The 22,408-nt window shown below is 37.8% G+C and overlaps 1 protein-coding gene across 1 annotated transcript in view; it reads left to right on the forward strand.

Moving 5' to 3' along the window:
- Nucleotides 1-22,408, forward strand: part of LOC146132013 (uncharacterized) — a 29,934-nt gene that overhangs the window by 5,861 nt on the left and 1,665 nt on the right. Inside the window, exons 7-11 of the mRNA XM_083397093.1 lie at nucleotides 5,611-5,738; nucleotides 8,170-8,332; nucleotides 17,679-17,845; nucleotides 18,645-18,784; nucleotides 21,959-22,268. Of these exons, the coding sequence (XP_083253219.1) occupies nucleotides 5,611-5,738; nucleotides 8,170-8,332; nucleotides 17,679-17,845; nucleotides 18,645-18,784; nucleotides 21,959-22,268 (908 nt within the window). The remainder of the gene's footprint in view (nucleotides 1-5,610; nucleotides 5,739-8,169; nucleotides 8,333-17,678; nucleotides 17,846-18,644; nucleotides 18,785-21,958; nucleotides 22,269-22,408) is intronic.

The following is a 22,408-nucleotide window of genomic DNA, read 5'->3' on the forward strand; positions in this document are numbered from 1 at the left end:
AACAAAGTGCGGGATATACCGAACAATAAAAAATCACGCTTAAAAGATTGAATCAAAGAATAAACTAAACAATAAACTAAATTGACGCTGTCAAATTTTCAGTTCATTGTAAAACGCATCCTTCTCTTCAATGACTAATCCCCAATTTCCCTGCCTTAATAGTTAACCATGAAAAGTATGGCTGGATTAATGGCCCGTGTCAATACGAAGGAAATCCACATGCATTGAATACTGCATATGCGGCCTATCTCACCACCCTACTGTTGGCCGATACAATTTACGGCGTCCACGTGACACACTGCCTCACACGCACGAGATGGGCATATTATAATTAGTAAAATAAATACTCTAAAAGGGCTTTTGGTTTGTTTGCTATTAACTTTGTAGCGTACGAAAAACATCTGTCGAGATATTTCGACTATGTCCACACTTGTCATGGTTAACTATTAAGTCAGGGAAATTGGGCATAATAGTTACCAGAGAGTGCCTTAGGGGTTAGTTTAAAAACATATTTTTGTTTCAGCGGAAAACTAAAAGAATAATTTGAAGAACTATTTTATAAGAAACTATAACATAGGTTTTCGACCTTGTTACCCAGACAGCCTTTCTTAAAAGCAGTTCAGTTGCTGTACAGCTTTAACATGTTACTTTTTCGATGCCACCACTAATTCTACCTAAATTCTTTAATTTTTACATATTATTTGCACCAAGCAATCCTGTATTTTAAACTACATCTACGAAGGTGAAAAATTTTACCAAAAACACGCTGCGTACGTTTTTACCAGTTGGACCGTACAACTTAAGAAGGGCGAAAAGCGTTACTAAACCCAAAACAGCAAAGTTATAAACCAACAAAAGTTTGGTCGGATTCCAATTTTACAGAACCGAAACCAATTAGGAAACGCAACTTAAGCGTATTCCCCCTAAAAGCGGTCTGATTGCAGACTTAGCATTTTACACTTAGCGTATCGCTCGTCAACTAAATAGAAGCGAATCTTGATGTTGACGTGCATCCTTGTCTAAATTGCCTGCATTAAAAATCACGCCCGTCCCGAAAAAGGTCGCCAGTGTCTCTCGGTGGCGGGAAGTCCCCGTCAAATTGCCGCCACGGCGCTGTGCCCGTTGAACCAGCCAATTTACATAACCACTTCAAAAAGCAGCCTTTGGAAGCGGCCAATAGCGCGAAAACAGCCTCCGAAATAGGAAACTTTGTGCTCTGCCAATTCCCCATGTAAACCTACCCACCGTGACGCAAATTCTAGACTGGGAATTTCGGCGAGCCTTGTATAAAGCATCTTAGTTTTTTTTTTTTTTTTTTTATTTAACGACAAACAGGGGGCAGTCTTACGACTGAATAAATCATTTTGTCGTGACACCAATTACTACAAGTAACAAACGGTTTTAAGGAACAACACGTAATAACTCAATATTGGACACTGGGAAGAATTTACATCAAAATCTACGAAAAGCTTACAAAAACTCATGCACAGCGTTAAATAAAGTGAGAGATTCAGAGAAAATTAATTCAGGATGTCCGAACAGAATGTAATTCAACAAAGTAGCACAAGACAAACAAAACAACGTAATCGGTGACATTACAGTTTTTTCGACAAACAGAGAACAAATTGCGTTAATCAAAACGTACCTTTTCGGTGGTTAAAAGTGGACACTCAAAAAACAAATGAAATGGAGTTTCATAAGCTCCGCAAAAACAAGTACGAAATGTATTAGTTATACTCAGTGGACTGTGACCTAATCTCAACATACAAAGAACAGCAGTTATTTTATGAGTTAATACTAAGCGATTTACTTTAATGGCAACATGCAACTAAGGATGTTCGATATTGTATGATCGGTAATCAGACGATACCAATAAGTGTTATCGTTACTAGTCCGATTTAAGTTGTGCATTTTCACGTTTGTTTACGATTTAAAAATATATTTTTAGTGGCAAATTGATGATCTAAGCCTTAGGCAACTAAACTAAACTTTCCAGCTCTAAAGCAAATTTCAGCGTTTTAGAAAACAATACGTTTGCTCGTTTTAATATTACCAGTTTAGCTTATGCGACCATAGTGGTGTCGTCGTTTGGTAACGGATCATACGTTTCACCCAATATGCGCATCGAATAAAAAAGTCCGACTTTCCCACAACACACACAACGCGACTTTCACAACGCAAGGCTACAAAGCCGGGTCATGACCCCTGCTGCGAAACCTTATTTATGTGGCTATTGATCCAACTAGTCCGCCATTTGTGGCAACGGGTCAGTCAAGTTCGTCCGGCAATCCAAATGGCCTATTGTTCATCATCGCTAACCGCGAGTAAACACTTTTAAATTGGGAGGACTGTCGGAAATTAGGCGAAGGCTCTTAGTCTTGTCCGACTTTAACAGTAGGTTTCTCGTGAAAAACGGCGCGATCCAAATACCATACAGGTACGTTTCCCTAACCTTATCAGAATGAAGTAACATACCAAACCTTCTTTATTAAAATTAAAAAAAAATGTTATTTATTAAAATTGCTGTCGTATGTCACAAAACCAGACTTTATTAGGCAAGAATTAGGGATGTCCGATAATATCGGATCGGAGCCGATACCCGATGCCAAGTGTTTGTATCGGTACTCACTACTCATCCGATACTAGAATGGCATCGATTAATATGATAATTTCAGTCGTGATTTGCAATCGAAGGTAGGGATTTCTACTTTGAAATGCTTATCAAAAATCAGTTGAGTTTTTTTAACATTAAGGCAGTTTTTAATGAAAAAAAAAACTCTTAAAGGTTTCAATTTAAGCTAGTTTGCTTGTTTCTGAAAAGTAATGAAGTTACTTGGTATCGGAAAGGATCGCGGTGTTTTTTTGAAAGTTTAAAATATCAGTTAACGGTATCGGAATAAAATGTTAAGTATCAGATATTCCTAGCAAGAATCAATTTTACGTTGCAAGACAATAAACAACAATTAGTATACAACATAGTGCCACAACCCTTAAAATAAACAATTAACCAATTTAAAGTGAGGGCACGTTTAACTTCAACGATTCTTGAATCCGTGTCACGAATGCTTCTTTCTTAACCATTGTGTTTTACTTTCGTTTGCATTCCACTGTAACGACCAAGTGCCGAAGAGACTCGAAAGTCACGTAGTTTGCCGCCACGTAAAGTTTCGATTCGATTTTCTTCAGTCATCAGACTCCTGACCTTTGTCCGGTGCCCCTGTATCAAGACCTATGACCCCTGACCTTTGTCCGATTCCCCTGTATCACGACCTATGACCCCTGACCTTTGTCCGGTGCCCCTGTATCACGACCTATGGCCCCTGACCTTTGTCCGGTGCCCCTGTATCACGACCTATGACCCCTGACCTTTGTCCGGTGCCCCTGTATCACTCCCTATGACCCCTGAGCATTGTCCGGTGCCCGTATTACGAGCTATGACCCCTGAACATTGTCCATAGCCCCCTGTATCACTCCCTATGACCCTTGACCTCTGTTGCTGCTTGTCCAGTTTTCGCTTGGTCTCTTAATACTTTTTAATAAGGGCCAAAAATAACGAAGGGTTTTGTTTAATTGCTTTAAAATTATGACTTAAGTTTGCTCAATTACGAATTATATGTAGCTGAGTTGTAGATTGTTAGGTGTAAATTCATTATGACTAGGGAAAATAATTTTACACAGAACAAATTTGTGACAGTGTGCGCGGCGACTTTTTGACTGTTAAAATGTATGAAAAACAAAGATTTTATAAATAAAAAATAAATAAATAAATGTAGCATATAAAAATGCGGTTTTGCAAGCTCACTGTTAATCTTAACAAGTTTCAATAGATAAAAAGAATGTATTTTTTTCGCGGAGAGTCCTTTCGCGCCCATTATATATGAATATTGACGTGCTAAATAAACGAAAAAAATACGTGCCACCACAAATTCTGGTAAGCATGTTTTATAAAACAGATGTCACTAATATGGTTTTCGAAAATCCTCCATACCCGATCATTTTTCGTAAATCCCCCATACTCGATCAAAATCGATAAGAAAAATAAATTCAATTAAGCAGGGATGGACAACCTGCCAGATCCGGCCCCCTGCCTATTTACAAACTGGGCATGTTAATTACATCACTTAGTTGCATGTAAAGCTTTAAAACATTTTTGTTGTTCTGGTATGTTATGCCACCATTGACAGTATAGCTTTCATCAAAATGCTAAGATATTTGCTGTATATTAACTAGAAAATAAACCTTACAAGAAATATAGTTCAGGACCCTGAAACACACGTTTCCAAATGGAATTGTGGCTGGTTACCCAATGTTTGACAAAGGCGAAAGTCTAATTTAATATTTAACGCAAGCCATTCAAAACAAGATAACAAAGTTTATTTACTAACCCACTATTTGCGAAACTCCGATTAAAGCTTTAAAGGAATGCAGAGGACACGCTTTAAACGTGACCACGCCAAGTTTAACGACTTTAACGTAAAATCGAATGCTTAATGTTGGTGCTTATTCGAAGCAAACACATTAGCGCGGCAAACCTTTTTTAAGGGGAAGTGATTTTCAATAACCAGCCTACGGATACTCTGCGGCAATTTGTTAGGCTTACTTAAAGATAATTTGAGTAGAAATGCGACCAAGTGGAGTAATTACTGCAGAATAAGGTCCAGTTTTAAACGTGGTAAAAAATAATAAAATTAAAGTTGTGTCCTGAACAAATAAATATGACACTGATTACACCGCCGCATAAGGTAACTGCAAAACAGGCCTAGCATCAACCATAATATATAATGTTGAAAAAGAGTGAAGACAAAATGCTTTACCTTAATCATCAATCTTGGTCGTATTCAAAGTTCCCAGCCCTTTGGGTTAACCTTTGTAAGCAATATTTTTTTAATTTTAACCGTATGTGTGTTCGTAAGGATTTTGAACGGATGTATGTTTGCAAATCAAATCGCTATCTTTTGTCACTTCTAACAATTGGCAAACCTTACCAGAAATTAGATTTTTTTTCTCAATTAAATATAAAAAAACACAAAGCTCGAATCGAGCTTAATTAAATTAGTTTTTACATTTCTCTTGCACCGAACCGCTGTGATGTTTTAAAGTTGGGCACAATTTGTGAAGCAATGTATCGTGAAACCGCTTGAACAACAATTCTGCGAAACAACATGGAATTACGTGTGTTCCAATGTTACCAGTAGTTCGATGGGAGAAAAGGGATCGGGTAACCCTGCAATGTGAATTGTGGGTAGAAAGTTGTTATTTGACCGGATCGATATTTTACGCTTGCACCCATACGTGATTATTCATTAATTTGGGTTGGGTTTAGCGTTTGGTTTGGGTGCTGGTAGTATCAGATTTAATTTGCTGAGGTTTGCATAATTTCAATCATTTATTCCAAAATCAATTTAAGTTTTTGTCTTAGCCGGATAAATAGCCGAAGGAAGAAGTGCCTTGAGGTTTTTGCCCAGATTGCTCTTTTACGTTTGCACCCGTTAGTGATAATATGTTAATTTGAACTACTTTGGTGTCCAGCTTGGATAACCTCTTCCTTATTTATATTTAACAGCGAGGAATATTTAGAGCAAGTTTTGAAACTTTTTTTTTCGAACACAGCTACGCCCGCCAACCAACAGCCGTCCGCCGATTTGAGCGAGAGCATTCACAAGACCGAGGAGTGGCTGGCCTACCGTCACGGTCAACTGCACAAAGCCGCCGATGACGTCAGCAACGAAAGGTCAAAGGTGAGCGTGCGAAAGTTATCTGTCGGTTTGTGGCGTTGTGGATGGAAGTTATGCCGCTGGTCCATACACCTTCTTGTATAGTTATTCGTGAAAGGTCGTAATGGATTCAAATTTAAACAAAATATGAACTGCTTTTGAGAAATATTTATCAAAATAAGGGGCTCCTAATGCTAATTTTTTTAAATTACCTTTTGGACTGCCTACTCTCATTTTTGGTTGTCAAGCTTGCACAAATAGCATCCTTTATCATTGATAAAGTTTTCATATAAAGCTCCATGTATAACTTTTACAAGTTGTTCAAGAACTACTGAAATGTGTAAAATGCATTTCTGCCTTGGTGAGTTGTAACTTTATTCATTTTTGCTGTAAACCTGTCACCCTGTCACCTGTCAAAATACCATCCTTTACCTTTGCTAAAGTTTCCCCTAAAACAATCCGGGGGTAGTTACTCGTTGATGTAGAAGTAGACCCACTAAAATATGCATAAGCATTGTTGTTTTCCCAGTTCCAACTTGATGGATCACCTAGGAATCTCTTTTTAATCTTTAGCTGTGCTTATAGTACGTGGTCAGGTTGCGTGTTCATTAAGTTACGTCCCTTGTTAAAAGCATTAGGTGGGAGAACCACATTACTCTGAATGGCAAGCTGTAGAACTAATAATCTACCCTTTGTGGTGTATTCAGTTGAACCTTTTAACGACAAAGGGCAGTACGTGGACAGTACTTTAGATCAACTTAATTTATAAACACCAAGGGTTTGAGCTACATATAAACATTAAACAAGCTACAAGTATTAACGTTAATGGCACTAGCGACAAAAGCAAATGCATTAAGAAATGAAAAAAGGGTTAAAGATGTGCAATTACCGGCAGTGACGTTGTTGCCAGTTCGATTTCATGACCGGAAGTATCTGATTAAACAATAAAATATTGGCCTTAGTTTAAATCAGACATTTCCTTGATCGAAATGCGTGTGTGCAAAACACGCTTCAAATAATATAAGACTATTTAAAACAGGATAAATATAGATTTCGATTATACAGAAAAATGTACCATAACAAATTGTAAACCATTTTTAAAGCCATTATACAAAAACTACTAAACTATATTTTCAAGTAGTTTGTTATTTTACCAATGTACTGCATTTATATATTTATTTAAACCACGTCATGCACTCCAACTGATTAGAATTTTCGCTAGTGTGAATCTCACATATAAACACTTATTATCTTAGGTGTGCAAAAAAGTTGTAAAAAAAAACCCAATTAAAAACAGTATTTTAAACATATACACAAATCTGATTAAGGTGTTCGAACTGGTTACGGTATTTCATAGTGGTTTATTATAAAATTAAGGTTAGGCGCATATCGTAGTTCAAATTACGTCGAACTTTAAATTTTGAAATCGCGGTTTTCTATTTCGAGCTGCGCAACCCGGTCAGCGTTCATCGTGCGCAGGAAACTTTACCGTTGCGTCCTTGTTTAGAATTTAAATATCACCGCGGTCCCTATCTCGAGTAAAATTGTTCAGTCAAGTATCAATTAATGTGACGTTTTGTCCACGGGTCTTTATTATTAGGTCGCTTTCGGTTTAATTTTAATTCGGAAATAATTCGCTCTAAGATGCTAATTACTTACGATTTTACTTGTTTTGACACGATGTTTACTTGTTTTGAGACCAATTCTTTCTGAATGACGTCCCTTTGTTGGCGTTCGTATATTTGTTTTTAATATACTAGTTGTTTTTCGCGATACCAAATAGATAAGAAATAAATGTCGAATGTCAGATATTGTGCCAGAAACAACAATTTTGTTGAGCCAAAATTGGTTTGTTCATACAGAATTTACATTAAAAAAAATAGTTAAGCATAGAATTTACGTCAAATAGTTTTTAAACCTTACCACTATTTACATTATATACCGAGGTTAGACATTATTTAAGAGCATTCAAAACGAATATTTTCAGGTTTGAAGGTCAAAATATTATTTTTTAACCATAATGCAATTTGCAATTTTATCCAGATTATCACATTTATTTTTTACCTGCTGTGTCGGTTACCAATTAGGTGCTAAATTACTAATTGTTATTCCGGCATTTTCGTCGAAAGCTTGATAAAACAAAGGTTACTATTGATGTATTTATCGAAACTTGAAAAAAAACTTCCGTGTAAATAATTTATTGCGATACAGTTAAATTATACTTCATTTAAACTACGTAATTGTTTACTTTTATTTCTTAATTATCAAAAAAAATTTTTCTCAACGAAGTGCACTAAGCCTGTCTTTACAAACATTGTCCTCGCGACTGTCTAATTTTTTTTTCCATGACCGAGATATTAGCATGTGAAATACCAGCACGGCTCTAATTCTGGGCGCACAAAAACCATTCCGTTTTCTCTTCTTAAAACGTTTACCCGTTTACTTGTGATCACAGAGTTCGCAGACGAGTACGAACGAGTCGTCATCGACGAGTAACTCGAAGCGAGTCACGATGCAGCGAGTTTCCAAAATGCGCTGGAAGTTCTCAAAGTCGCGCCAATCCTCCTTCGAGCTTCTTCTTCCTAGACTGAAAGAGGAAGAGGACTGTTCGGCGGAAGGTTAGTCGCAAAAATTAGTATTTTTTGATGAAGCTATGTTGAACTTTATACGAGTGCTGCTGAAACCGTTGAAAGTGGATGGACCTACTAGCAATGTAAATGGTTTCATTTTTTTTAAATTTACCTACTGTACCTTGATATGGATTTCATGAAAGTTTTTTGGTGAAGTTATGTTCAACTTTATACCAGGGCTGCTAAATCCAGGTAATGAAAATGGAAAGACATACCAGCATTATAAACAATTATTTTCATTTACCTACTATACTTTGATATGGATTTGATGAAAGGTTTGTGGTGAAGTTATGTTCAACTTTATGCCAGGGCAGCGGAGTCGGATTCTCGGCGGTGTCGGTTTATTTTTGCTGTAGACTCGGGACTTGTGACTCGAGCAAGACCACGTTAAACCACTCGAGTCCGACGTCCGCATGCGCAGTACAAAGTTTCAAAACTTATAAGGCCGCAAGCTGTAACTGTAAAGGGTGAATATCATTAGCCCTGCTTTATACTGTTACCAAGCATTTAGCATTATATAGTCATACAGTGCGTTGCGCGTTGCCTCGGTTTCAAATTGCTGGAAGCAGTTGCTTGTCGTTGTTTATTGTTGGGATTTTGATTGTTTTTGTTTTATTATGTGTATGTTTTTTGCCCTTTTGACTTAAAAAAATAGTGTTATGCAAAGTTTGTTGTAGCTCAAGTACCTATTGTGAACAAGTACCGATACTAACCTTTTGCATCGGGTATCGGCTCCGACCCAATAATATTGTACATCCCTATCACCCTGGTATCGGCCGAGTAGCGATACTACTCCTGGCATGATATAGTAATATCGGACAACCCACTTTATTGGTGTATCACACCTTACCAAAAACATTTGGCACTGATACCCTCGTAACCTCGTTTTCCAAATCCAGCGTTTCTAGAAGCGAATGAAATTAGCCTATTTTCATGAAAATCGTCCCTTTTAGCGCCACATAAAAACAGTCCTCAGATATCAGGTTGGCATTTCGTCTCGGATTTTCCCTGTAAAACCCCGACCGCTTAGTCAAAACGCCGCCACCGACGGAATTCGGCGAATTGTTGTTCATTTCCTCGCGCAGTGCCGCTTCAACGCGGCGCAGCGAAATATTCGCGGGTTCCTGCACTCGTGACGTCACCTTATGACAGGGGTCGGGAAACTATATGGCTCTTTTTGTGACGCCATATGGCTCTTTCGATGAAAGAATCTTGCTTGCGGAAAAATATAAGCTATCATTTCTCAGCATGATCTCAAATAAAACTGCACGCGGCCACGGCCCCCTTTCCTAACGTTTTTTCTTTTTTGTTACAGCAAATTTTCGGCGCTTTGCGCGAATTCTATTTGTTTTTCGAGACTGTTATTCCGTTTGAAGGAATCTTTTAATATCCAAAAATACCCTTTTCTTCCAACGGACTCCGTAATCAAAGTTTTGCAAACTTACCTTATTTATTTTTGGTGCATAGCGTGTTCTGTCCTTTAAATGAGGACAAAGGCCCTGCTCAATTTACTGTTTTTTGCCAACCTATGTTAAAAAGTATTATATGGCTCTCATGGAAATACAACCAAAAATAATCGGCTTTTGTGGCTCCTTTAGCTGAAAAGGTTCCCGACCCTGCCTTATGACGTCATTCTCCAACTGTAGCTTAAAGCAGCCAAAGATAGCTCGGTGCAGTATAAGAGCTGATAAAATCCCGCTTGTCCATATATGAACGTGGTTAAATACAGATCGACTCGTTTAAGGGCATTTTGCACTGCCAACTAGGGATTTCTGATTTATTTCGTTTTATTTTCGATACGCGACATTAGATCCGATTTTAAATAACTCTACTGCAGTGCTCCGGCAAAAAATTACTTTAGTGCTGGGAAAATCGGTTACCTTTTTGCGAATGTGTTATTTTCTAAAACAACACTTTTAAAGTAGAGAACGCTAAGCAAACTGTGGCTTACTTGCCTAAGTTATTTTGGTATCGGATCGGCACCGATACCAGCCAAGTATCGGACAAGTAGCGATACTGTGAAATTGTCAATTGGCATGGGCTCCGATCTGAAATTATCGGACAAGTATCGTGAGTCCGTCACTATTACTTAGAATTGACTTCGATCTGAAATTATCGGACATCCCAGCTGCCAACCCCATTTAATGTCATTTCACCTCCCAGTGTATGTGTTTTTCAATCTACCCAGACCCACTGACAAAGTGAAAAAGATAACAGCTGTTTACGCCGCAGCACGCAAAGCTCTGTAATTTAGCCGAAATCTGAAATCGCATTTGCGCTCAGAACTTCGAAACCACGCGCGTCATTTCTTACGCCTATTGTCTCGCCGCGAAAAACCTCAAGTGCGCACGGCCCTGTACAAACTTACCTGTAATGTCGCACCGCACTGTTTTCTGCGTAACCGGGCAAATGTCAAGTCAATCACCAGATCTGCTACACGCGCGTGCCAGGCAGGGTTACGTCACAGACTTGCTCGTGGCTCGTCGCCTCAATGACGTCACAATGCGCCTGCTAATGCGTGAGTCGTATACAGTCGGCACCGAGCCAAAGGGCGTTATTGTCGTGTACGCAGTATATCTCGTGTTAGCGACCAAGCGTATGTTTAGCCCGCTATAAAAATGTCACCTAAAAAAGTTTTTGTGTTTTTTATCGTATGTGGTCTAACTTTTTGGCGCTGTTATCTTTTATGTGACCTAAATTCTTTTTTTATCGTATGTGGCCTCCCTTTCATTCTGTTATGGTATGCGGCCTGCATTTTTGACTCTGTTATAGAATGTTGTTTACCATTTTTTCGGCCACATACTATAACTGAGGCAAAGTATATCGTACGCCGTGTTTGCGACATACGATCACCCAGATTTTATCCAGGAAGCTCAATTAGGAACAAGCCTAGGCCAGAACAGTTAGTTACTTGTTTCATACATAAAGTAGTTCCTGTAAAAATTAAGCCATTTAAAAAGGCTTTAATCCATAACGGACCCGATTGACCTTCAAGCACAACTCGGCTATTCTTCGGTGTTACTTCGTTACAGACTAAATGTCTCGCGTTCTATTCTTGTCGTCCGGCAATGACCGCTTTTGGGCCCATCACTTAACGGGTAAATATAGCGCCCGAATGTACATTTGCCACTGGCAAATTAACTGGTCGCGTTTGCTAAAATGAGATAATGGATGCGTTGCCTTTTAGTTTCCCATACTGCTAGGATGCTGTTAATGCAAAAGCGAACATGGTAATTTTGATAGCGATACGTCATAGTGCTATACAGTAGGGCCTAAAAGGTTGATATAACTGGTCATTAGATCTGTAAGAGATTAAGTTGGCCTTCCCCCCACCATTTTACCTTTGTCATTTTGTCTTCTTGAATCTAGGTTACGCTATATTTCCCACCACTCTGTTCCACAAGCTTTGTTGCAGTTTTGTTTAAGCAAGTCTCATCTCCACCAGTTATTTTTAACTTGTATTAATCTTTGAACATACTAGTTTATCCCCACTAGTTTTTTTGTTGTGATGCGCCTACGTTCAGTTTGAATGCATTAAGATATGGCACCTCGTAAGGCTAGAATATAAAAAGGGACGACTGCCTACGATAGTATAACAGTGAAAACAAGACTTTAGTAGTTAAATTTTTATTGTTTCAAGATTTAAAATACATGGGTGCTACCAGATGTATTTTTTTCACTTCTAAATATGTCTGAATCAATATCATAAAAGCAAATAACCACTCTAATCCGTGATTCGCGGTTTACATTCCCTGATTTTAAACACGTTTTATTTAATTTAAAGGAAATAGTTGTTATATAGATTACAATTACACATAGTTGGTATTTTGGATTACAATACTCTTACCATACAATGTTAGACACCAATAAAATATACAGTAAGCATAAGTTATCTTTTGCGCAATATCGAAGATTGTGTAAAAAATCTGTTTCAGAAAATGGCGATGTGTTCCAACGCTTTGGGGTTACATTCAAATCTTCCCTGATCTGCCTTCTGCCGAACTAGTATTCAGTCCTTTTTTATTTTATTATTTTTATTTCTAGCGAAATAGCATTCAGTCTTTCGTTGCGTGTTTTTCCGCAAGACACAGGGAAAAGAGCAGCGCGTCGCCAAGCTCGCTCGCTGATTAACGATTTGTTTGCTCGGGTCAATATACGCGACCTTTCTCGATGCCGCAATGCCCGCTAATTACACGCCAGCGCGGCGAACTTAAAAGCAGTTCATTTCATCCAAGTTTTTTGTGGCTAGCCGAATGCTAAATACATAGCGAAGCTTTGGCTACCCTAATTTTTGTTTGTATTTTATTTGCGTTTAAGTGGTATGGGGAAAAACTATAACGCAATAGTACTCTGTCTAATATCAAACAGTCCTGCATATCACGGGTCGGCAACCTTTTTTACACTGCGGACCGGTTTAAAACTGAAATTTTGCCGCGGACTGGCCTTAAAAAACAACACATGTTCAGTAAAGGAAATTTATTACAACTTTTTTCAATAAACTAATAAAAATGCATACCGGTACGTCGTTTTTTTTAACTTTCCTGCCTGAACATAAAAATAATAATTAATTTTATCGTGGGACGTTGTTTGCATGATTTGATTCTATTGCACTTTAGGGTGAACACGGATAAGGATAAAAAACATGATATTTTGGCCCTTTTTCGATATATTGTACATACGAGGAGCTAGATTTTAGAATCCAAAAACGTATTTTAGGATGTTGTGAAAGTTCTCTATATACGGCCACGGCACACTGGTTTGTTTTGCACCTCACGAGTGCTTGAAACTATAAATTGTGATTTTTCATATACCAATCAACCATGGAGTATATTTAAACGAAAGTTAATGTGATTTATTTAAAAAAAATACTTTCAATCGTTTTTGACTTTTCCTAGCCTTTTCCAGCTTCCTTTTCCGGCAAGGTTTGGGTTTGAATCAAATTTTAAACTGAAAAACTTGCTACGGACCGGTAGCGAACTCCTCGCGGACCGGCGGTTGCCGACCACTGCTGTATATGACAATTAATTACTAAGTACGACGCAAATGCCAGTTTTGTTTAACTAAATCAAACAGAAACCATTTTTGTATTTTGATTTGTGTATTTTAGAAGCAATAGTCCAAGCCATCGATTTATAAAGTACGATTAACGCCCTCTTACCCTGCGTTCAATCGGTAGACTGGAAAGAACAGGGTCCGGCAAACTTTTTTCATAAAAACTCTAAGGCCTGACGATCGCATAACATTTTGTGTCGAATTTATTAACTCGATTCTATGAATAAACGAAGGAGACCAAAAAACATATGCGATGAAAACTGTAGTGAGCCTTACTAAATTAACGTACAGTTTAAAATTTCATCAAAATTTAGTTTAAAATTGGATTCGAAAGCATTTCAAACGTAGGCCAACTTCATCTGCATTAAGGAAATGCCGCGGGCCGGGAAGGCCGTTCGATATTTCACATTTTATTCCAATACCGATACCCGATACCCGATATTATAAACAAAAAGTATCTCGATCCTATCCGATACTAAATACGTCATTGTTATGCTCACATAAGCAAAATAATGACATTGAAGCGTTATTTTTCCATTTTTTTGCTGATTATTAGGCCAAAATTTGCATTAGCGTAGGGAGTTAAGTTACCTCCAGCTGTTAACCTACTTTATTTGATAAATTTACCTTTCAAGGAAGAATCGCTGCGTTAAATAACAAAAAAAAAATCTTATTATAATGAAAATCTTATTATAATTTTGTATCGGATCGGCACCGATACCACCCTAGTATCGAAAGAGTACCGATACTAACACTTGGCATCGGGTATCGGAACCCATCCGATGTTATGAGACATCCCTAATTGTGACCCCTGGACTAGAGCGACAGTCCCGGTTTAGCCGAGGTCGTAAGTTCGAACCTCATTGCAGGATAGTTTTTCAAGCCTATATTCATACTTTCGCGGATGCCGTTATAGTTTACTGAAGCCGCTGTAAAGGCTATCGTCGTTTTCAAATGGTGGAATAAAGCTTAAAAATCAGCCCGAATGTCTTGTAAGCAAATGCTGCTTTACCAATGCCATGTGCAACTTGTCACGTTGCAGGCATTCGGACCCGGCCTCGGCCTCGAGCCAACTTTCTCGATACGCTTCATGTTTTCCTGTCGGCGCGCGCGCCAGTGACGTCACAGTGCCTTTTATGGTGCTCTTGTGACGTAGGAGAGCCTGGGAGTTGTTGTCGGTGAACTTGTTGTATTGCATTATTGTTTAATTTGTTCAATTCGTTCAAACTGAGGTCACTCAAGTTTTAATAGGATTTTTAGTGAACGGCCTATTTACTTTGCAACCGCAGCGAATTGTTTTACAGATTTTTTTTTAAGTTTTCCAGGATTTAGTTTAAAATCTAATACTTTTCTTGATATCATTTTTTTGTTAATAGTTTTACATGTTAAAAAATTACCCATTTCCTTCAGAACCTGGTCATTTTGAGAAATTTTAAAGAGTGAATTAATGTTCAATGAAGTTAAAGCCATATTTTCGCGTCATTGCGCAAGTTTTGTGACGTCATGCGGCCTCGGCGTTTATAAATTATTCCTACATTTAAAACATGAATAAGTTTGTTTTATCCCACCTGACCCGCACTTAAAGTTAATTGAAAGGTGTACGAGTCGTTTCTGATCGGCTTACAGGAACCCTTTAATAAGAGTCGAACTATATAGACGTGAAGATTATTTTAGTGGGGATATCACTTTTTAAATCTCTGCGCAAAGATTGCCTGTTTTCCTGCTATTTTGGGCTGCCCTTTTTTATAATTGCAAAATTTATTGAAAAACCTATTTCCCCCAACGGCTGTAGTGTAGGTTGTATCTAGTTAGACTTATAGTAGGAATATCAACGCCCATACGCGGAAATATAGGTAGTATTCTTTGTTTTACAACACTATATATATATATATTTAATCAGTGCTTTATCCACCATGTTTAAAATGAATTAGAAATATTCGAATTGTTCGCAAACTGCTGCTTACAAACTGTATGGGTTTTGATATTTACTCTACGTGTGTTTACCCGAAATTTTCGAAAATATAGGACTATTTGAGACGATTTTCGTTGCCGCGGATCAAGGTCTGTGTTTTTTACAAAAATCTCGCTAAACATCCAAATGGTTAAAGAAAATTCTCTCTAAGTCTAGACAAGTACACTTCGTTGTTATATACGCACGGACGAATTCGCCGTGCCAAGCACGTTTTGTTATTTGCCGTACGACTTGTTAGCATACAGGTAACTATGCCTGAGCCATGTCGTTTGCCAAAAACCTTAAGCCAAATCCAAGACCTGTTGTTTATAGATGAAGATCAAGTTTTAACTGTTTTTATTACACAAATAATAAAATCTTTTTCCAGAAAATATAAGTAATTTCCAAAAACTAAACATAAATCAGATGACGTTGACAAAGTAAGGATACTTTAACATAGATATTTTGAATAAAACATTCTAGTCTTTTGCCTAAGTGAAAGTCAAAGTTAAGTCACTTGTCGTAAAAAGCAACTTAAAAGTCAATTCTCGTCATTTTGACCAAAGGTTCTTAGTCAAGATACTTTAAAAACAGTAACTGCATTCATCTAATTCACTACAACACCGTTTTTTTTTAAATTTCACTACAACACTTTTAAGCAGTTCAAATGAACGTTTTTACAGGCTTGACCGTTAAGAAACTTCAAGCGGCAGTAAGTATTTCACCCTTAAACTAACTGCGATTTGTCTGCTATAGTCGTACGATAGAACCGCTTGGAAATAAAAACACCGTTTCGAGCCCTTTAAACGTAAAACAAAACACCGCACATTAATCTCATTAACTACAGGTTGAGTCACTTCGGAAGTCGCACTAAATAACCTTAACGACTCCGTACCATTAGAAAACTGGGCCGCCAAATTGGCTTTCATACCAAAATCAGTTTGGCTACGAAAAATTGCAAGTGTGGATTACCCGAAAGAATCAACGAGCCTTGGCTGTAGTAAAATAAATTTCTTTAGGAACTGAGAGATCAAAAAACACTCCCGATTGGTAAACCCTTCATACGAACGTATGCCAAGCCATTATTATTACAACGATAATGCGTTCATTTTAATTAAAACTTAACAACAGAAGCACAATAAGTCAATAACATACATGTAGCTCTATGGCTTTGAGATCACAGAATTTATGCAAATGTTGTTTTTGTAACAAAGCTTTTAGAGCAGGGGTCCATTATTGAAATGAAAACTGCGTTCAAACTGCGTTCCTAAATACTAAGACAATTTTTATATAAATTAATTTCAAATTTGTTCCTGTCGTTTCTCTTATGTTTTGTTTACTTATAAAAATTCATTGAATGGAATCGGGTCTCCAAAGGTTCGCACGCTTTGTATTTGGGGCGCCGCGAAAAAAGGTTGAGAAACTCTAATCTTAACCTATTGCATTTACTCAAATAAAGTCCACTGCTTCTGCAACAAAACAAGACAGCAATAGCCCATACCAGGATGGCCATACAATAAGTCGCAGCAAAGTACTTTGCGAATCACATAAAAATACATCCTAAAAATAGTAATCTTTCAAAAGAATGTCTGGTTACACATTGGCCTTGTCTTGGTTGCCCTGTATTTTATTAATTGATTAAAGGAGCATTTTCAACGTGGGTCACCAATGCGTTGGTTCACCTTCGCCTAAACTAAACTGAATGTGTGGCAATTTTTTTGACCTTTTGTGATTCATAGCCAATCAATTATAAATGCTTCACCTTTATTTTAAAGATGGCGGTTGTGATTACGTTTCACTGTGACCCAATGACCCTAACATTACTCAACATTTATGTCAGCTCGGCGCAAAAGCTAGTATGAGCTGCTTCAGTTGACAAACCAGGATAGATTACATCGTGGATTTTGTTAAGCTCTCATTTTGATGACGTGAATAAATTACATTGACATGTTTGATTAAATGTAAATATCAGTATACTTTGGAGCATAATGGTTAAAAGTGGTAGTAAGACGTAATAAGAATATCAAAGAAGTAGGTATCATCGATGTTAAAACTGAACTTATTGTCTTACTTCGGATATGCATTATATTATACTTTTTACAATTTACGCGTCATTGCAGACACATGTGTACGCTGCAAAAACTGCAATCGGCGAGGCAAAAAATAGCCGCAATATTATCTTTCAGAGATGATTTGCCGATAAAGAAACACAGGAAATATTATTATTAAAAAAATTAAAAATCACTTCTATGGAAAATGCCGTTTTCTATGCAAAAACGTTTTCCCAACTTGGTTCCCGCCATTCTAACCCGTCACGTGATTTTTGCGCAGCGCTCGAAAGCCAATCACAGCCCTCGGCGTTCAAGCCCTACGATGACGTCGACGGCAACTTTTCGCCGATTCGCGAGAGCTCACTCGAGCGAAACCTCTCATGCGCGACCGACGACACGGGGTCACGTGACGACCAACTTCAACCGACTGGACCAACTTCCGCTGAGGTACGGTATTGGAGGGTTGCCGCAAAGTGTCTGTATCTTTAATGTGTTTTAAAATCCCAATGTTTTTCCAAACGTCTGTGAATTGTCTTTGAATTTAATATGCAAAACTTAATTTTCCTCACAGTCTTTGTATCTTAAATGTATTCACAAAACCTATGTTTTTCCAAACGTCTTTGAGTATTCTTCGAATTTATTTCCAGCTTGAGCTATGTGTTTAGAAAGTATTGCAGATAAAGACATTTTAACTGTTTGGTATTGTGGCATTTTTACCAATTTGTTTACGAATTATATGCAAAATACGTCGTGCGATTGAAAATGTTGATAAAATAGAGTTTCTTTAATTATTTTTAAAGGAAATAGTCCTATTGAAAATAATCCGAGATTTAACTCGCAGTCGTTATAACTGATTCCTCGAGACACTATTGCGTTATTATTATGGGATATTGATTTAAAAAAAAAATTACCTGCAAGTAAGTAAAGCGTACAAGAAATTGGCAATACTGATAAAACCCCTATCTAGCTAAAAAGGGTAGTTTGGCTGGACTCCGGATCTGGACTCGCACTGGACATTTTTCAGCCGGACTCCGACTTGTTTTTTTTTCAAATGAGTCCGCCGCACTTCTGTGAATTTTCAATAACTGTTTGACGTCGTGTGCATGCTATGACGTCATAAAAATAGCTTACGCCGTTACATATCGTTTAAAGTTCACAGTCTTGACGGTCTATTCTGGACCCAACAAAAGTGACCATTTAAACAAAAAAAATTCTCAAAATTTGACACAATTTTTGTTGTTCGCAGACCCCCTTTCCCGAGCAAACCCCGTGCCCGTCGGTGCTTCCCCCTTCTGACCCACCTCTGAGTCAGGTGGCCCAACTCGCCAAGACGTCACTACTCGCCGCCCGACAACTCGACTCGTTCGAGTTGGAGGAAATAATGAGGTATTGTTCCCAGACTTGGACAAATTGATAACTCTAGCTCAGGGGCTCTTAAACTGGGGTCCATGAACCCCGTGGGAGTCCGTAAACTAGTCTTGGGGTGTCCACGAAGGCCAAATTGAAATATTATTGTACATTTAATTAGTAATCACTTTTTCAAGTTTAAGAACCCCTGCTCTATCTTGATACTGAATTTCAACGCCAATAAGATCGAGCAGATCGACATCATCTTGATTATGACGTTTCGATACCAGTTTTTGTATCATCTTCAATTAATGTTCTTGTCGAAACGTCTTTATCAAGATTATGTCGACCTACTCGACGTTTTTGGCTTCTAAATTTTATTATCAAACTAGATTACAGATCATTTTATATTGTACCCTAAATAACTTTATTTTACTATTTTTCTAGTTTAAACAATTTACATAGAAATGCGACTAATTCTATTTCTAACCTAATTTGTGGATTGCTGGTGTGCCCCTTATTCTAGTTTTAATCCAATTCGGGTTTTAACAAAAATGCTACTTTTGGCAAATTTATTATCTTAGTCGGATCGTAAAATTTGAATAAATACACTTTGGTTGTAACGTCTTGTAGGTGAATTGTGCAGTCTGAAAAGCATAGGGTGTGCTAAATACCAATAATAGCACAGAAACATTCGCCATCACATTTGAATGTGAATAAATTGCAATTTAAACTAAATTGATCGTGAAATAATTAAATGTCATTCCAGTTTAACTTCCCGTTTATTTTCTAGTTTTTAAGAATTCGGTATTTCTAATTTTATGCGTAAGTTAAAAAGCTAAAATAAATCTAGTAGTCGTCTGGATGTAGCGATCCCTCTGTTTTCATGTGGTTGTACCAGACAGGTTGTACTGAACAGTACAATTTAGCAAACAACTGGCTTCAATATATTTTTCTACGCAAATTGCTACCTTTAAAATAACACAGCCTATTTAACATGCGTTCTAAGTTTGGGCGATCAAAAAGGTCGTTGAGCCAGTCCCTGAATTTCTCATGAATTATTCTGACATGTCTTTAACGTTTATATGGATAGACTTTTACACTTTTTTTAGTTTGATGGCGTATCACCTTGTTGTATCTTTAGGTCAATTTTCACATTAGTTTCAGACTTGACGTTATATATTATGAAGTAAATAAATCCATGCGTTTTAGTTCAAGAAACTCAACAGTTAATTGTCCATGGTTACATTATAATCACACAAAGCAATTATAGATATTATTTATAAAAGGCATAATATTACATCAGAGACGAAACATTACCAAGAAGAAGCACCACGAAAAAGTGGTTGTCGTTACTAGAACAAAAAAGCGGAAAATTTCGAAAAGGTTCTTTCAGAAACATTTCAAACGTGACACGCCTTCTTCAAAACATATGGACATATGATTCTCATTCCACGTTTCTTAAGTAAGGTGGGACGTTCACCTTCTAAGATTAAGTAAACTTTGGCAAGATTGCTAAAAACCTGATAAATTTTCAGCAATCAAATCGAAATATGCTCGCCGTAAATGCAACTAACCGATCTGTAATTATGCGAAATTTATGTTTCCGTCTAATTTACGTTTTGTAAACCTGGTGCCCGCAACATTTTTAATAAAAATAATTCATGTTAATCCACGATTAGTAAAGTTGGATCGCCGTAAAAACGGAAAAGAAGTACAATGATATGCAGCTGACATATATTCTATACATACAACGTGTGTACTCCTGCATGCTTAGCTGTTAGCTCGAATGGAAATAACGTTTCGGCGCCTAATTTCCTGGAAATTTTGCGGCTCTTGAAGGTGTGAATTTGCGGTCACAAGCTTCACTGTAACACATTGCAACCGAGTTTTCTTCTGTAAATGGTCGTTAAATACCACCCCTATCTAACTGTTGGTAGCCAGATGACACCCCTGGCTTATAAAAAGGTGTAGGCCTCGCCAAACCCTATGTTAAGAGCCTTACATTGTGTTATGAGTTGCAAAGTGTGTAGCTGTGATCTGGCACTTCGAAAGTACTCATCAACGATAACGGTGCAATTGTTGCACAAACTGATAACTGCCGTTAGCTTGTCGAAATTAGTCGGCCTAATATAGATTTCACGTAGCATTAAGTTAAAAATAAACTAGCCTCGCCCCATCAACACTGCTATATACTAAAGCTTGGCAAACTGCAGCTCTTTGACAGTGTTTTTTGTGGCTTATTTATTCGAAGAGTAATATCCGAAAATCAAAGAGGCGTGTACCATAACCATCTTTCGAATAAAAAACTAACGATTTTCGGATGTTGCAATTTCCCAGAATTGAAAAAACTAGATTATAATTATCTGGCGTCATTAAATTTTGGATTGTTTAATCTAGTTTGGATTTTAGTTTACTGTTGTTGTTTTTTGTCGAATTCGGTCACTTGAATAACTAAAAAGAGAACAACCAAAAAGTTTGCAGACACTAAAAAACTTCCTTCTTTTTGGCATTTTCGTTTTCTTATCTTTCAATTTTAATTTTATATGACTTTTCGGCATAAAACCGAAGACAAGTCAAATAGCTTTTCGGTAACAGAATGAGCATTAATCAACCCCCTTTCCAATACTTAAATATTTCACAAATATTCATGGTGTAATATTTATCAAAAAATCTTCCTCTGGTAATGTTTTTCAACCAGAGGAGCTGTTTTTTGATTTATGTTACTATACCTGGTAGCAACAGTTTAGATATTCCTGGTGTAAATCAGCCAAATAAATTTGCCTTGCGTTAGTGTGTTTTTTGCAGTTACTTTGACTGAAAATGCGTATAATTATCCAAACAGTTGTGAAGCAAGACCCAGAGACGTAGCCAAGGTATTTCGCGCCCGGAGGCGAACTATAAAATTGGCGCCCCTCCATCTTTAATCAGATTTTCCATTACGTTAACGTAATATACCTTACTTTATACGGATAAACAATTTAAATTTTAATCGGAATATTGTATTTAAAGAAGAAGCAGCCAAATTTTGGCATTTGTAAGCCACATTTTAGCGCCCCTTTACCTTGGCGCCCGGGGGCATATGTACCCCACCGCCCTCTCTTAGCTACGCCTCTGGTAAGAGCACATCCGCATGGAAGGCCAATCAAACCATAGAAGGCCAATTTAAGACTGCTGAATCAATTAAAAAGTTATATTATTTTCCGCTTTTAGCAACGAGGACGGTCCCACTGAGTACCAGAAGCACCGTCATGTCTCCCCGTCCAGGGCGCCTGGACGTCGGACCGGCGTGGTGCGAATTCCCCCCGAACTGGCCACCGGCTTCCAAGCGGCCGTCAATCTGTCGCCGCACCACCGCGAGATGGCGTCGGAGAGCGACGAGAACGAATCGTCGAGCGGCTTCGACGAAGACGACGTGAACCACATGAACAGCGTCAGTCCGGAGCAGCAGGGCACGGAGCAGCAGGGCACCGAGGCGGGAAAAAGACAGCAGCATCAGCGAGATCTCTCGCCCGGTCTACAGGTCGGTTGCGTTATCACTTTAAATTTAAAAAATTTCAATGGATAACGGGAGTTAGACTGGGACTTTTTAGCATTATAAGCGCGTGGGATTTTATTGTCGATTTTTTTTTCTCTAAAGCTCCACAATGCAAAATTCTTAGC

This window comes from Ascidiella aspersa, chromosome 9 (assembly GCF_963924565.1).
Source record: "Ascidiella aspersa chromosome 9, kaAscAspe10.2, whole genome shotgun sequence".
In the NCBI taxonomy this organism is placed as follows: Eukaryota; Metazoa; Chordata; class Ascidiacea; order Phlebobranchia; family Ascidiidae; genus Ascidiella; species Ascidiella aspersa.